Below are 13,195 nucleotides of genomic sequence, written 5' to 3'. Positions count from 1 at the left end.
AATATTTCAATAGTAAGTCCAGGGTGTTTGAAGCTATATTGGTGGCATTAAGGTTTGTGCGTGGCTTTTGGAGGAAGTAGCTTGAAGTCATGTCCTTTAATATGAAGCATTTCAATTATGTGAAGCAAACCCCAATCCTGTTATCTATGATAAAAAGGATTTTGGGTACTGGGTAACTTAAAAATAGAAACTTGGGTTTGTCTGAAAGGGTGCAGTAAACGGTTAGGCCTCTGAGCGTCGCTGTTTACCACTCAAGGAGAAAAATGCAGCTGGAGAGCAAGTCCACCATTTCCTTGTCCCTAAAAAGCAGTCAGCAAATCAGACTCAGGAGATCCCGGGCTGCTACGCTCACCCTGTCGGTCAACCACCACTGTGACCTATGAAACTGGCCCACGAAGAGCTTAGCTCATTGAGAAAATAAGAGTGGATTTCGTTGGGGAAATTGGAACCGGACACACACACACACACACACACACACACACACACACAAACAATACACCAAAAAGGAAATGACGAATTATCTGATCAGAAACGGCGGAGGACTGGCTCTGCTGTGTGTGCTCCTGGGGACGCTGTGCAAGACTGGATCCGGGCAGATTCGCTACTCAGTGCTGGAGGAGCTGGACAAAGGCTCCTTCGTGGGCAACATCTCCAAGGACCTGGGGCTGAAGCCCCCGGAGCTGGCAGAGCGCGGAGTCCGCATCGTCTCCAGAGGTAGGACGCAGCTCTTTGCTTTGAACTTGCGAAGCGGCAGCTTGGTCACCGCGGGCAGGATAGACCGGGAGGAGCTCTGCCCTCAAAGTACGCTGTGTCTAGTAAAACTTAACATTTTGGTTGAAGACAAATTGAAAATTTTTGAAGTAGAAATAGAAATTAGAGATATTAATGATAATGCTCCTGATTTTCTAACGGAGGAATTGGAAATAAAAATTGGTGAACTAACGGCTCCTGGAACTCGATTTCCACTTAAGACTGCATTTGATCCAGATGTAGGCATGAACTCGCTGCAAAAATACCAGCTAACCCCCAATGACTACTTCTCCCTGGCTGTGAAGATTATTTCCGATGGGGCCAAGTACCCAGAGCTGGTGCTAGAGCAGTCTCTGGACCGTGAGGAAAAGAAAGTTCACCAGCTTGTTCTCATTGCTTCTGATGGTGGGGAACCTATTCTTTCTGGCAACTTGTGCATCCAAGTGATAGTTCTGGATGCGAATGACAACCCACCAGTATTTAGTCAGCCTGAGTATCGAATAAGTGTTCAGGAGAACTTTCCAGTGGGGACCCGGCTGCTCACTGTGAATGCCACTGACCCTGATGAAGGATTCAATGCTCAAGTGTCCTATATACTAGATAAAATGCCCGGGAAAATTGCTCAGATTTTTAATCTCAATTCAGTCACTGGCGATATATCCATATTAAAAAGTCTAGATTATGAGGATGCTATGTTCTATGAAATTAAAATTGAAGCACAAGATGGACCAGGTCTCCTCGCAAAAGCTAAGATTCTAGTGACAGTTTTGGATGTAAATGACAACGCACCAGAAATTACAATCACTTCTTTCACAGGAACAGTCTCAGAAGAGGCAACTGCGGGAAAAGAAGTTGCCCTTGTCAATGTCCATGACCGGGATTCTGGGCAAAATGGGCAAGTCACAGTTTTTGTCTTGGGAAATTTGCCATTTAATTTGGAAAAATCAATAGACCAATATTACCGCTTAGTGACAGCCAGCTCCCTGGATCGGGAACAGATTTCTGAATACAATATCACTCTGAGAGCAACAGATGGGGGAAGTCCACCACTGTCTACAGACACTCACATCACCCTGCATGTGGCAGACATCAATGACAACCCACCTGCCTTCACTAATACCTCCTATTCTGCCTATATCCCAGAAAACAACCCCAGGGGTGCTTCTATCTTCTCTGTCACCGCCAAGGACCCTGACAGCATTGAGAACGCCCACATTACTTATGCACTGACTGAGGATATTGTCCAGGGGGCACCTCTCTCCACTTATATCTCCATCAACTCTGACACGGGAGTCCTCTACGCTCTTCGATCTTTCGACTATGAACAGGTTAGAGACATGAAGCTACTGGTGACAGCCAGTGACAGTGGGGACCCTCCTCTCAGCAGCAACGTGTCTCTAAGCCTGTTTGTGCTGGACCAGAATGACAATGAACCTGAAATCCTCTACCCCACCCTCCCCACAGACGGTTCCACCGGTGTGGAACTGGCGCCTCGCTCTGCAGAACCTGGATATTTGGTGACCAAGGTGGTAGCAGTGGACAAAGACTCAGGCCAGAATGCCTGGCTGTCCTACCGCCTGCTCAAGGCCAGCGAGCCAGGGCTCTTCGTGGTGGGGCTGCACACGGGCGAGGTGCGCACTGCGCGCGCCTTGCTGGACAGAGACACGCTCAAGCAGAGCCTAGTGGTGGCGGTCCAGGACCACGGACAGCCCCCTCTCTCTGCTACTGTCACGCTTACTGTGGCTGTGGCTGACAGTATCCCTGATGTGTTGGCTGATTTGGGCAGTCTTGAGATTTCTTCGACCCCAGAGACCTCAGACCTCACGTTGTACCTGGTGGTGGCTGTGGCCTCAGTCTCCTGCCTCTTCCTCGCTTTTTTCATTGTGTTGCTGACACTCAGGCTAAGGCGCTGGTACACATCACGTCTGCTCCAGGCTTCAGGAGGGGGGTTGGCAGGCGTGCCTGCCTCGCAGTTTGTGGGCATGGACGGGGTGCGGGCCTTCCTGCAAACATATTCGCACGAGGTCTCCCTGACCGCGGACTCGCGGAAGAGTCACCTGATCTTCCCGCAGCCCAACTATGCGGACACGCTCATCAGCCAGGAGAGCTGTGAGAAAAGCGAGCCTCTCCTAGTACCTCAAGATTTACTGGAAGCAAAAGGAGACCCCAAACTACTTCAGGTGAGTTTATATCATTTTTTGGAATATTATAAGAAACAATTATGCCAGTGTGGTTATTACAAAGCTTAGTCTTGTTTCAGTGTTTGTTCTTCTCTCATTTTGAGCCTATGGTAGGGCTGCACTTCATGGCCTGGTGTAGCTGAGTAGGCTGAGGTAACTAGTTTTGGCCTAGATATTGTAAATAAGTAGGTGTGTCTCTTTTTGGAGGAAGCTCTAGTTTCCATTGGGAGAATTTCCAGGTCTCTAAGATACTCTTTGAAATTGTGACTGTTCCTCTATTTTAGCCCTTGAAAAGCTATGCTGAGGAAAGAGCCCTGTGGTTTACCCAACAAGACCTATATCTGTGACAAATAGGCCATGTTAAATCCCTGTGGCTTGAAGTTTGTCACTCCAGCCTACCAAACTTATCCTGACTGGTACAAACTATATATACAGTTTATATAGTTAGTTAGTTTTTTTTAGGCTCCCATAAAATGATGCTTAACTCCTTCCAAGCCAGACCACACTCTTCATCTCAAAGACATAAAAATTATAAGGTAAAAAATGTAGTCAGTCAAATTGTTTTTACTTGGCCTGTAGTCCTTATTATGTATAACTAAAATGTGTGTGTATGTGTGTATTCATGTTGATTTAAGCTGTTTGCCTGAAAGTGGAATCAATTGCCTAAATTGTATGAGCCTTGGAGTGGTATGTCTTGTCCTTTGAGAAGGAAAATAAAATACTTAAGGAGATATGTCTTGGCCTTTGTGGGAGATTTCAAGACCATATGCTGCAATAATGAAATAGCAGTCTTACAACTTTCTTGGGCCAAAAATTGTTGGCCCATTTGAAATTTATAAAATTACTTTTACCCATAAAGTCACATCGGAGAGTCATCCAAAAGTTAGACCAAAATATATTTCATTAGATCTCAAACAAAGGAACAAATGTCTTCCTCAATACATTAGAAAGAGGTACATTGAAAAGTGTGTGATAACAGGGCCTGAACAAAATAACTGAAAGCAGAGAAGGGTGCGTTCTTACTGAAGCATGCAAATACATCATGGGGGAAAAGGCACATAACCTTTGGAACATCTTTTTAGGAAGAATCTTTATACTATTAACATCAGTTTCCATGTAAGGAGAAAAAAATGTTAAATGGCTAGTTCCAGGAGAACTTTGGGTGTTCAAAGAGAATTTTCTAAGAACCCCATATAAAACATCACCTACATATATATTGTAAAGATGCAAATAGAGTGAAAGGTCTCAGGCATCCTAGTTTCACTGCAGGCAAGAATTCATTACAGGAGAATGGGAGAAGGGATTCTAATAAAAAGAAGAGAAAATATAAAGGCATGAAGTAGGGAAAATGAAGGAAAGGATTTCTTAGAAAAACAGACTGTAGTCTGTTTTGACTTGAATGTATGATGAGTATGGGTCAGCATTGCAAAATCATAGAACAAATTGAGTTGGTATCTATTTGATGGTGCATTGGTTTGTTTTAGTTACCCAAAACCAGTTTAAGGATTACAGGTAAGTTCTGAAATGGAGTATCTAAGAACTCTCAATGCCTCTCTAAGATTAAAACTAATGATCAAGTCAAACTCATTTCACTTCTTAATGATATACATTGGCTGGAAATGAAAATTGGCATTATGGAGTATTACATACATGTTCAAATAAGAAAGAAACACTGGTTTCTTAAAAATGAATATGGCTTACATGAGATTCAGCTTTATAGATGCAGGTATGTGTGCTCAAATACTAAACAGGTCCCTTCAACAAGATATTGGGCTCTGCTGTACATAACAGGAAGATTATGTTTTTAAAAGATAAGCAATATATTAAAAGTAAGCCTAGGGCCTTGACTCATGCTTTCTTGCAAAGACTGTATCTTTGAAAAGTATTACTGAGTCGATGAAGTGTATATGGAGAGAGTTAAAATAAGAATAAGAGAAGTTATGGATTTACAAAAATGAAAGGATCATAGTCAATTAAAATGTGAATAAAAAACCAGTAACTTATTTGGTTATTCATACTAGTCAAACAAATTATATAAAGACAGTGAAATCACTGAAGATATTTTTGCCCCCCCAACTGGAAAAAAATGGCTATGACCTTATGAAATACTTTAGTAAAAAAAAAATAATGTAAAATGGTGGCAATGCTTATGAGATGACAAAAAATAGAAAATGTTGCATTTAATGGGAAAACTTGAGAGTTTGGTTCTTTCCAACATATAAAAAGACAGTGCATAGATTTAAGAGCTTATACTTTGGGGATAAAGAGCTAGGCAATGTGCAGTTTTCCCAGACAACCTCCGGGCGCCGCTGTTGACCAAAGGGAAGAAAGGGATACCGTTTTTCAGGAGCTTCTGGCAGAGTGCTTTACAGCTTTGTCCTGCGCACAGCAGAGCACCACCTATTCAGCTCCTGTGCACCCACAAGCGCCTAGCAAGTCCTGCCATCAAATCCCAAACATCCAGGGTGCTGTCATTGATTTTTTTAAACATCCCAGAGACGTCTTGAAAAGAAGCTTCTCCACTGAGTTCAAGAAATGCAAAGAAGCTCCAGACAAGCTGAAATAATGAAAAGGCAGGTACTGTTTCTCTTCTTGCTGTCTTTGTTTTGCCGGGCCATCTCCCAGCAGATACAGTACATGATTCCAGAGGAGCTGGCCAAGGGATCCAGGGTGGGGAATCTCGCCAAGGATCTGGGACTCAATGTCCAGGATTTGCCAGCTCGAAAACTGTGGGTTAGTGCAGAGGAATTTTTCAACATGAATATAGAGAGTGGGGAATTGTTAGTGAGAGGTAGAATAGATAGAGAGAAGATTTGCGGGAGAAAATCTAAGTGCACACTAGAATTTGAAATTGTTGCTGAAAACCCAATGAATGTGTTCCATGTGATTGTTGCAATCAAAGATATTAATGACAATGCACCACGTTTCATTCCAAAAGTCATTGACTTAGAAATCTGTGAATCAGCATTACCAGGGGTAAAATTCCCACTGGATTCTGCACAAGATGCAGATGTAGAAAGTAACTCACTGAAGGTTTATGCCATCAGCCCCAATGACCACTTCTCTCTGTCAACGAAAGAAAGTCCTGATGGACGTAAATACCCAGAATTGCTACTGGAAAAACCTCTGGACAGAGAACAGCAGAGTTCCCTTCGCTTAATCCTGACTGCCATGGATGGCGGGGACCCTCCTCTAAGTGGTACCACCCAGATCCAGATCCAGGTCATGGATGCCAATGATAATGCTCCAGTGTTCAGCCAGGACACATACAGAGTTAGACTCAAAGAAAACGTGCCCTGGGGAACCTTTGTGCTGTGTGTGAAAGCCACTGACCAGGATGAGGGTGTTAATGCACAGATCACCTATACCTTCCTCAATGCCCCAACAAGCACCAACCTCCTCTTCAATCTCAATCCAAATACTGGTGACATCACAACCAATGGTACATTGGACTTTGAAGAGACAAGTATGTATATGTTGGCTATAGAAGCTAAGGATGGAGGAGTACACACAGCTCACTGCAATGTTCATATTGAAATTATCGATGAGAATGACAATGCCCCAGAGGTGACATTCATGTCCTTTTCTAACAAGATTCTTGAAAACTCAGACCTTGGAACCATAATCGCCCTCATTAAAGTGCATGACCAGGATTCTGAGCAAAATGGTCTAGTGACATGCTATATTCAGGAAGAAGTTCCTTTCAGATTAGAATCCACCTCCAAGAATTATTACAAGCTGATGATTGAAAGTGCTTTAGACCGGGAGCAGATAGCAGAATACAATGTCACCATCACAGCTATCGACAAGGGCAAGCCATCCCTATCCTCCAGTACAAGCATCACTATACATATCAGTGACATCAATGACAACACTCCGGTTTTCCAACAGTCCGCCTACCTGACCCACGTGCCAGAAAACAACCCGCCCGGTGCCTCCATAGCGCAGGTCAGCGCCTCCGACCCCGACCTGGGACCCAACGGCCACGTCTCCTACTCCATCGTGGCCAGCGACCTGGAGCCGCGGGCGCTGTCGTCCTACGTGTCCGTGAACGCGCAGAGCGGGGTGGTGTTCGCGCAGCGCGCCTTCGACCACGAGCAGCTGCGCGCCTTCGAGCTGACGCTGCAGGCTCACGACCAGGGCTCGCCCGCGCTCAGCGCCAACGTCAGCCTGCGCGTGTTGGTGGACGACCGCAACGACAACGCGCCAAAGGTGCTGTACCCGGCGCTGGGGCCCGACGGCTCCGCGCTCTTCGACACGGTGCCGCGCGCCGCGCAGCCCGGCTACCTGGTCACCAAGGTGGTGGCGGTGGACGCGGACTCGGGACACAACGCCTGGCTGTCGTACCACGTGCTGCAGGCCAGCGAGCCGGGCCTGTTCAGCCTGGGGCTGCGCACGGGCGAGGTGCGCACGGCGCGTGCTTTGGGCGACAGGGACGCGGCGCGCCAGCGCCTGCTGGTCGCGGTGCGCGACGGGGGACAGCCGCCCCTCTCGGCCACCGCCACGCTGCTCCTGGTCTTCGCTGACAGCTTCCAAGAGGCCCTGCCGGACCTCAGCGAACGCCCAGCGCCGTCCGACCCCCAGGCTGAGCTGCAGTTTTACCTGGTGGTGGCCTTGGCCTTGATCTCCGTGCTCTTCCTCCTGGCCGTGATTCTGGCGGTTGCCCTGCGCCTGCGACGCTCCTCCAGTCCCATCACCTGGGGCTGCTTTCAGCCTAGTCTCTGTTCCAAGTCTGGCCCCGTTGTTCCCCCTAATTACAATGAAGGGACTTTGCCCTATTCTTACAATCTATGCATTCCCTCGCATTCATCAAAGACTAAATTTAATTTTTCTGACCTGACCCCGGAAATGGCTTCCCCTCGGGATCTTCTGTGCGAAGATCCTTCTGTGGATGTGCGTACCAGTAATGAAGACCCCCAAATCGCATATGACTCCTCTTTTTCCTCACACGTGAGTTTCTGCAAACCTACTTAAATTTTATATCTTCTCTTTTATTCTCAGTGTGCATAATTAGTTTGGTCGTTGCTAATTTTTCTAGTAGTGGTAGTGGGAGAGGAAGTGTATTGGATGGGTGGAGATGGGTCCCTTGATTGCTCAGTACTCTTGGCAGTTACCTAATTACTACTTCTCAGTCTGTATGGTTGGCATTTCTGTATGGTCAGCAAATCTTACTAAAGAGAGCTTTTCTTGGTTGTCACTACTTTTAGTAAGAGCACTATCCTTTCTTAGTTGATGTGTGATACTATTTTTTTCAAGCTTTAATCTCTGTAAATGTACTGGCTGGTCTTTCTGCCTAAGTTAAATATCAGATACATCCTAGTTGTTTTGTTGTTGTTGTTGTTGTTGTTGCAATGTGTATTTTTAATACAGCTTTTGAATCAATAAGTCTCTTAGCACTTCTTGACCTTACGTTTGTAGAAAAGACTGCCAGATTTTACATTTGAACCACTACCTTTGGTTCAGCTTTATTCCCACTTCATATCTCATTTAAGAATAATTTTCTTAATCTTTCTTTAATAATTTATTTTCATATCTGTTCTACTCTGTCACTATTATAATAAGAAATGTAATGAATATTTTTTTCTCCCAATCCCCAGCAATTTGTGGATCTTTTGAGAATTGTGAAATCTACCTGTAATCTGCTCTACAAAGCCTGAAAATTTAAAGACTGAATAGTCAATGGACTTTTGTGTCTGGTTAAAATTTTTGAGTAATTTGTAGAAGTTAATTCTTATTTGGGGAATAATCTAAAGAACTGGGTACTTACTGCTTTATCTCAAGTTTTCTCAGGTTAGTAAATTACTCTGTTTTCTTGAATAATAATACTATTAAACATGCAAAGACAATATATATGCAACTACTAAAATGTTCCCTTTTACTGATTATGTCAAAATTCAAAGCTAAACTTAGCAATAATGGTAAAATAGTACCTTCTGGATGTATCCTTATGTTGAAAAATGATCAGTGAAATATTGTCTGCTCTTTATAGTTTTTCACTCCAACTTTTCCATCTTTTTATCTTTGTTTTTAATTTTTAATATCAGAGTTATTTATCCATTGTTTTATGCTTTGCAGTTGCATTTGTGACTTATTCATTAACACTGAAAAACTATTTGCCTGCATTCTCTATGAAGGATGGTATTCTAAAGTTTGAGGATACATTGTGAGCATGATAATCACAGACATAGCCCTTGGTCTAGAATCTTCTGTATAGAAAATTAATGACCAAATTCTCTCCCCAAACCGATTACTATATTTGCCAATCCTATTGACACAAGGATAAGACTAGCTCTTGAAGAGTAGATATTTTCTTTCAAGGAAACTAAAAAGCCACCCTAGATTCTAAAAGATCCATTCATGTGAAGAAACTTGTTTCTGCATAAATTGGGATTAGAGTCCAGATTTGCGACTTCCCAGACACTGGCTTTTCACCTATTTTTTTATTCTTCAACTCCGTACTCATTCCTGGGTGGGACAAATGTGTCTCTCACACAGTACACTGTTCTGTAAGTAGACTGAGAATAAATAATGCAAAAACTTAAAAGAGGTAGAAAATTTTCTTAGCAAAAAACCATCACCATATTTTCTCTGAAAAATTAATTACTTTATAATAATATTGTACAGGAAGATTTTGATTGTTTATTTTTTGCAAATAAAAACAAAAGTTTAACTTTTATCCTTTTGAGAGAAATAGGGTACAGAAAAGAAATGGGGTACACAGCGGGTGCTTTACCAAGAATAGCTTGCAATAACAGGTTAGGACTCTGAGTGTCGCTGCTCACCAATCAGGGAAACAACAACTGGGAATTTACTGTGAGCCACAAGATTTCTGCATCACAAAGCGCTGACCCTGGGGCTTTACTAAAGCTCCGAGCTGGATTCCGGAACTCTAACAGCGGACGGTGAAAATACACTGTCTTGAACCGCGACGATCCCGAAGCTCCTCAGGCCTCCACCGAGGAAAAACCCAAGCGCGGCAGGGCTGTAATGGCGGCTCCTCCTCAACGTCCAGACTGCAGCAGGCTGGTTGGGATTTACCTTCTCTTGGGGGCCCTGTGGGAAATCCGGGCAGAACAGATCCGCTACTCTGTTCCTGAGGAGCTAGAGAAAGGCTCCTTTGTGGGCAACATCGCCAAGGACTTGGGGTTGGAGTCCCGGGAGCTGGCGGAGCGCGGAGTCCGCATCGTCTCCAGAGGTAGGACCCAGCTCTTTGCTCTGAACCCGAGAAGCGGCAGCTTGGTCACCGCGGGCAGAATAGATCGGGAGGAGCTCTGTGATAGATCTCCAAAGTGTGTAGTAAGCCTGGAGATTCTCCTAGAGGACAAAGTGAAGATTTTTGGAGTAGAAGTGGAAATAATCGATATTAATGATAACGCGCCCAACTTTGGGACAGAGCAAAGGGAAATAAAAGTCGCTGAAAATGAGACTCCTGGAACAAGATTCCCTCTTCCTGAAGCTTTTGATCCGGATGTAGGGATAAATTCCTTGCAGGGTTACCAGCTCAGCTCAAATGTTCACTTCTCCCTGGACGTGCAAAACGGAGCTGATGGGATAAAATACCCTGAACTGGTGCTGGAGCACGCCCTGGACCGTGAGGAAGAGGCGGTTCACCACCTGGTTCTCATCGCCTTCGATGGAGGAGACCTGGTTCACTCCGGCACTACCAGGATTCATGTAACGCTTGTGGATACCAATGACAATGCTCCCCTATTCACTCAGCCCGAGTACCACGTGAGTGTTCGGGAGAATGTGCCGGTGGGCTCCAGAATCGTCACTGTAAAAGCCACTGATCCAGATGAAGGAGCTAATGGAGAAGTGGCATATTCTTTACGGAAAGTAAGAGATAAAATATCGCAGCTATTCCAGTTGAATTCTGTGACTGGGGATATAACAATATTGGGGGATCTAGATTATGAGGACTCTGGATTTTATGATATAGATATAGAAGCTCACGATGGTCCTGGTCTCCGAGCCAGAAGTAAGGTACTGGTGACAGTTCTGGATGTAAATGACAATGCTCCAGAAGTCATGGTTACATCTGTCACCAACTCTATCCAAGAAACTTCTTCTCCAGGCACAGTAATTGCACTTTTCAATGTGCATGACAGTGATTCAGGAGAGAATGGCCTTGTCACATGTTCTATTCCGAATAATCTGCCGTTCACACTTGAAAAGACCTACGGAAATTATTATCGATTGTTGACACAGAGAACTCTAGATAGGGAAGAAGTCTCAGAATATAATATCACAGTAACTGCCACTGACCATGGAACTCCACAACTGTCTACAGAAACTCACATTTTACTGAAGGTGACAGACATCAATGACAACCCTCCTGCCTTTTCTCATGCTTCTTATTCTGCCTACCTTCCTGAAAACAACCCCAGAGGGGCCTCTATTTTATCCATGACCGCCCAGGACCCTGACAGCATTGAGAACGCCAGAGTCACTTACTCCCTGGCTGAAGGCATGCTCCTGGGGGAGCCTCTTTCCTCCTATGTCTCTGTCAACTCTGACACTGGTGTCCTGTATGCACTACGCTCCTTTGACTATGAGCAGGTTAGAGACCTGCAACTACTGGTGACAGCCAGTGACAGCGGGGATCCTCCACTCAGTAGCAATGTGTCTCTAAGCCTGTTTGTTCTGGATCAGAATGACAATGCACCAGAGATCCTGTACCCCTCTCCCCCGACTGATGGTTCTACCGGTGTGGAGCTGGCACCTCGCTCTGCAGAACCTGGATATTTGGTGACCAAGGTGGTAGCAGTGGACAGAGACTCAGGCCAGAATGCCTGGCTGTCCTACCGCTTGCTCAAGGCCAGCGAGCCAGGGCTCTTTGTGGTGGGGCTGCACACGGGTGAGGTGCGCACTGCGCGCGCCCTGCAGGACAGAGACGCGCTCAAGCAGAGCCTGGTGGTGGTGGTCCAGGACCACGGACAGCCTCCCCTCTCGGCAACTGTCACACTCACAGTGGCCGTGGCTGACAATATCCCAGATGTGTTGGCTGACTTGGGCAGTCTTGAGATCCCTTCCACCCCAGAAGCCTCGGACCTCACGTTGTACCTGGTGGTAGCAGTGGCTGCTGTCTCTTGTGTCTTCCTTGCTTTTGTCATCGTGCTGCTGGCACTCAGGCTGAGGCGCTGGCATAAGTCACGCCTGCTCCAGGCTTCAGGAGGGGGATTGGGGGGCATACCCGCCTCGCACTTTGTGGGCATGGACGGGGTGCGGGCCTTCCTGCAAACGTATTCGCACGAGGTCTCCCTGACCGCGGACTCGCGGAAGAGTCACCTGATCTTCCCGCAGCCCAACTATGCGGACACGCTCATCAGCCAGGAGAGCTGTGAGAAAAGCGAGCCTCTTTTGATAACTCAGGATTTACCTGAAACAAAAGGAGACCCCAGTCTTCATCAGGTGAGTCAGTCTTGCCACACTGAAACATAGGCTGACAGCTGTGTCTTTAATTGTATAAGCTTCAATTGTATAAGATGTGTACCAAATCATATAAAGGTACTTCTTTTTTTCAGTATTCTAGTGCTTTAAAGGGGAGGGGCAGATGACCCTTTAATAATGATCAATAATGGTTACTGAACCTAAAAGGTATCTGTTTTTAACTTATCCATTGTAGTCCTCATCCAGTAATAGTGTCAGCAACAAATTGTTCTAAAAATGTTTTTAAATCCTCACCCAGGACATTTTCTCATTGCATTTAGAGAGGAAGGGAGAGAGAGAGAAAGGGAAGGGAAAAGGGAGAGGGAGAGGCGAGAGGGACAGTTGGGGGGAAAGAGAGAGATTTGTCATCTCCCTTACATGTCCTGACTGTGAATCAAACCCACAATATTTCATGTATAGGATGTCGCTTCCCAGGGCTCAGCCACAATTTCTTAATTTTATATCTCTAACCACATCACTTCTTTAAATGCCATTATCCTTTAAGTCTCACTGAAAGTATCAAAGTGCAAAATAGAAGACAATTGTGAAAATTCATTCTAAAGCATTTTCTCTTATGAAGCTATTGTTGAATCTTGATTAATTTTTAAATTTCATCTTTTAAAAAAATTTCCTCTTTTTACACCCAGCATATTTTGCTTAAGGTTTACTTTTCTTTTACTTGAAAGGGCATTTTCCATTATAAGTAAAAAATGGCAGTTTATAAATACTAGGGGAAATACTTAACATTTAGATTTAACAGTGATAGTTTTTCCATCGGACTGGTATATTTTAAGTACTTTGTTGTTGCAGTTTGTGAGATGCACCAGCAATGACTA

The 13,195-nt window shown here is 44.9% G+C and overlaps 4 protein-coding genes across 4 annotated transcripts in view; all 4 read left to right on the top strand.

The window, feature by feature from the left end:
• Nucleotides 1-13,195, top strand: part of LOC129066597 (protocadherin gamma-C4) — a 144,482-nt gene that overhangs the window by 4,562 nt on the left and 126,725 nt on the right. The gene's annotated exons all lie outside the window — the stretch shown is intronic.
• On the top strand, nucleotides 495-3,033 carry LOC129066741 (protocadherin gamma-A3-like). The gene is given in 2 exon segments (XM_054568581.1): nucleotides 495-2,954; nucleotides 2,956-3,033. Coding segments are annotated over 2 exon segments (2,523 nt in total). The 5' UTR covers nucleotides 495-509.
• Nucleotides 5,466-7,904, top strand: LOC129066599 (protocadherin gamma-B1-like). The gene has a single exon (XM_054568299.1). The coding sequence runs from the start codon at nucleotides 5,466-5,468 to the stop codon at nucleotides 7,902-7,904; it is 2,439 nt and encodes an 812-aa protein (XP_054424274.1).
• Nucleotides 9,705-12,371, top strand: LOC129066740 (protocadherin gamma-A4-like). Its single transcript, XM_054568580.1, has one exon. The coding sequence runs from the start codon at nucleotides 9,918-9,920 to the stop codon at nucleotides 12,369-12,371; it is 2,454 nt and encodes an 817-aa protein (XP_054424555.1). The 5' UTR covers nucleotides 9,705-9,917.

Source organism: Pteronotus mesoamericanus, unplaced genomic scaffold, assembly GCF_021234165.1.
Source record: "Pteronotus mesoamericanus isolate MK-2021 breed Mesoamerican mustached bat unplaced genomic scaffold, CSHL_Meso_final contig_2, whole genome shotgun sequence".
NCBI classification, from domain to species: Eukaryota; Metazoa; Chordata; class Mammalia; order Chiroptera; family Mormoopidae; genus Pteronotus; species Pteronotus mesoamericanus.
This window is presented reverse-complemented; position numbering and strand designations above follow the sequence as displayed.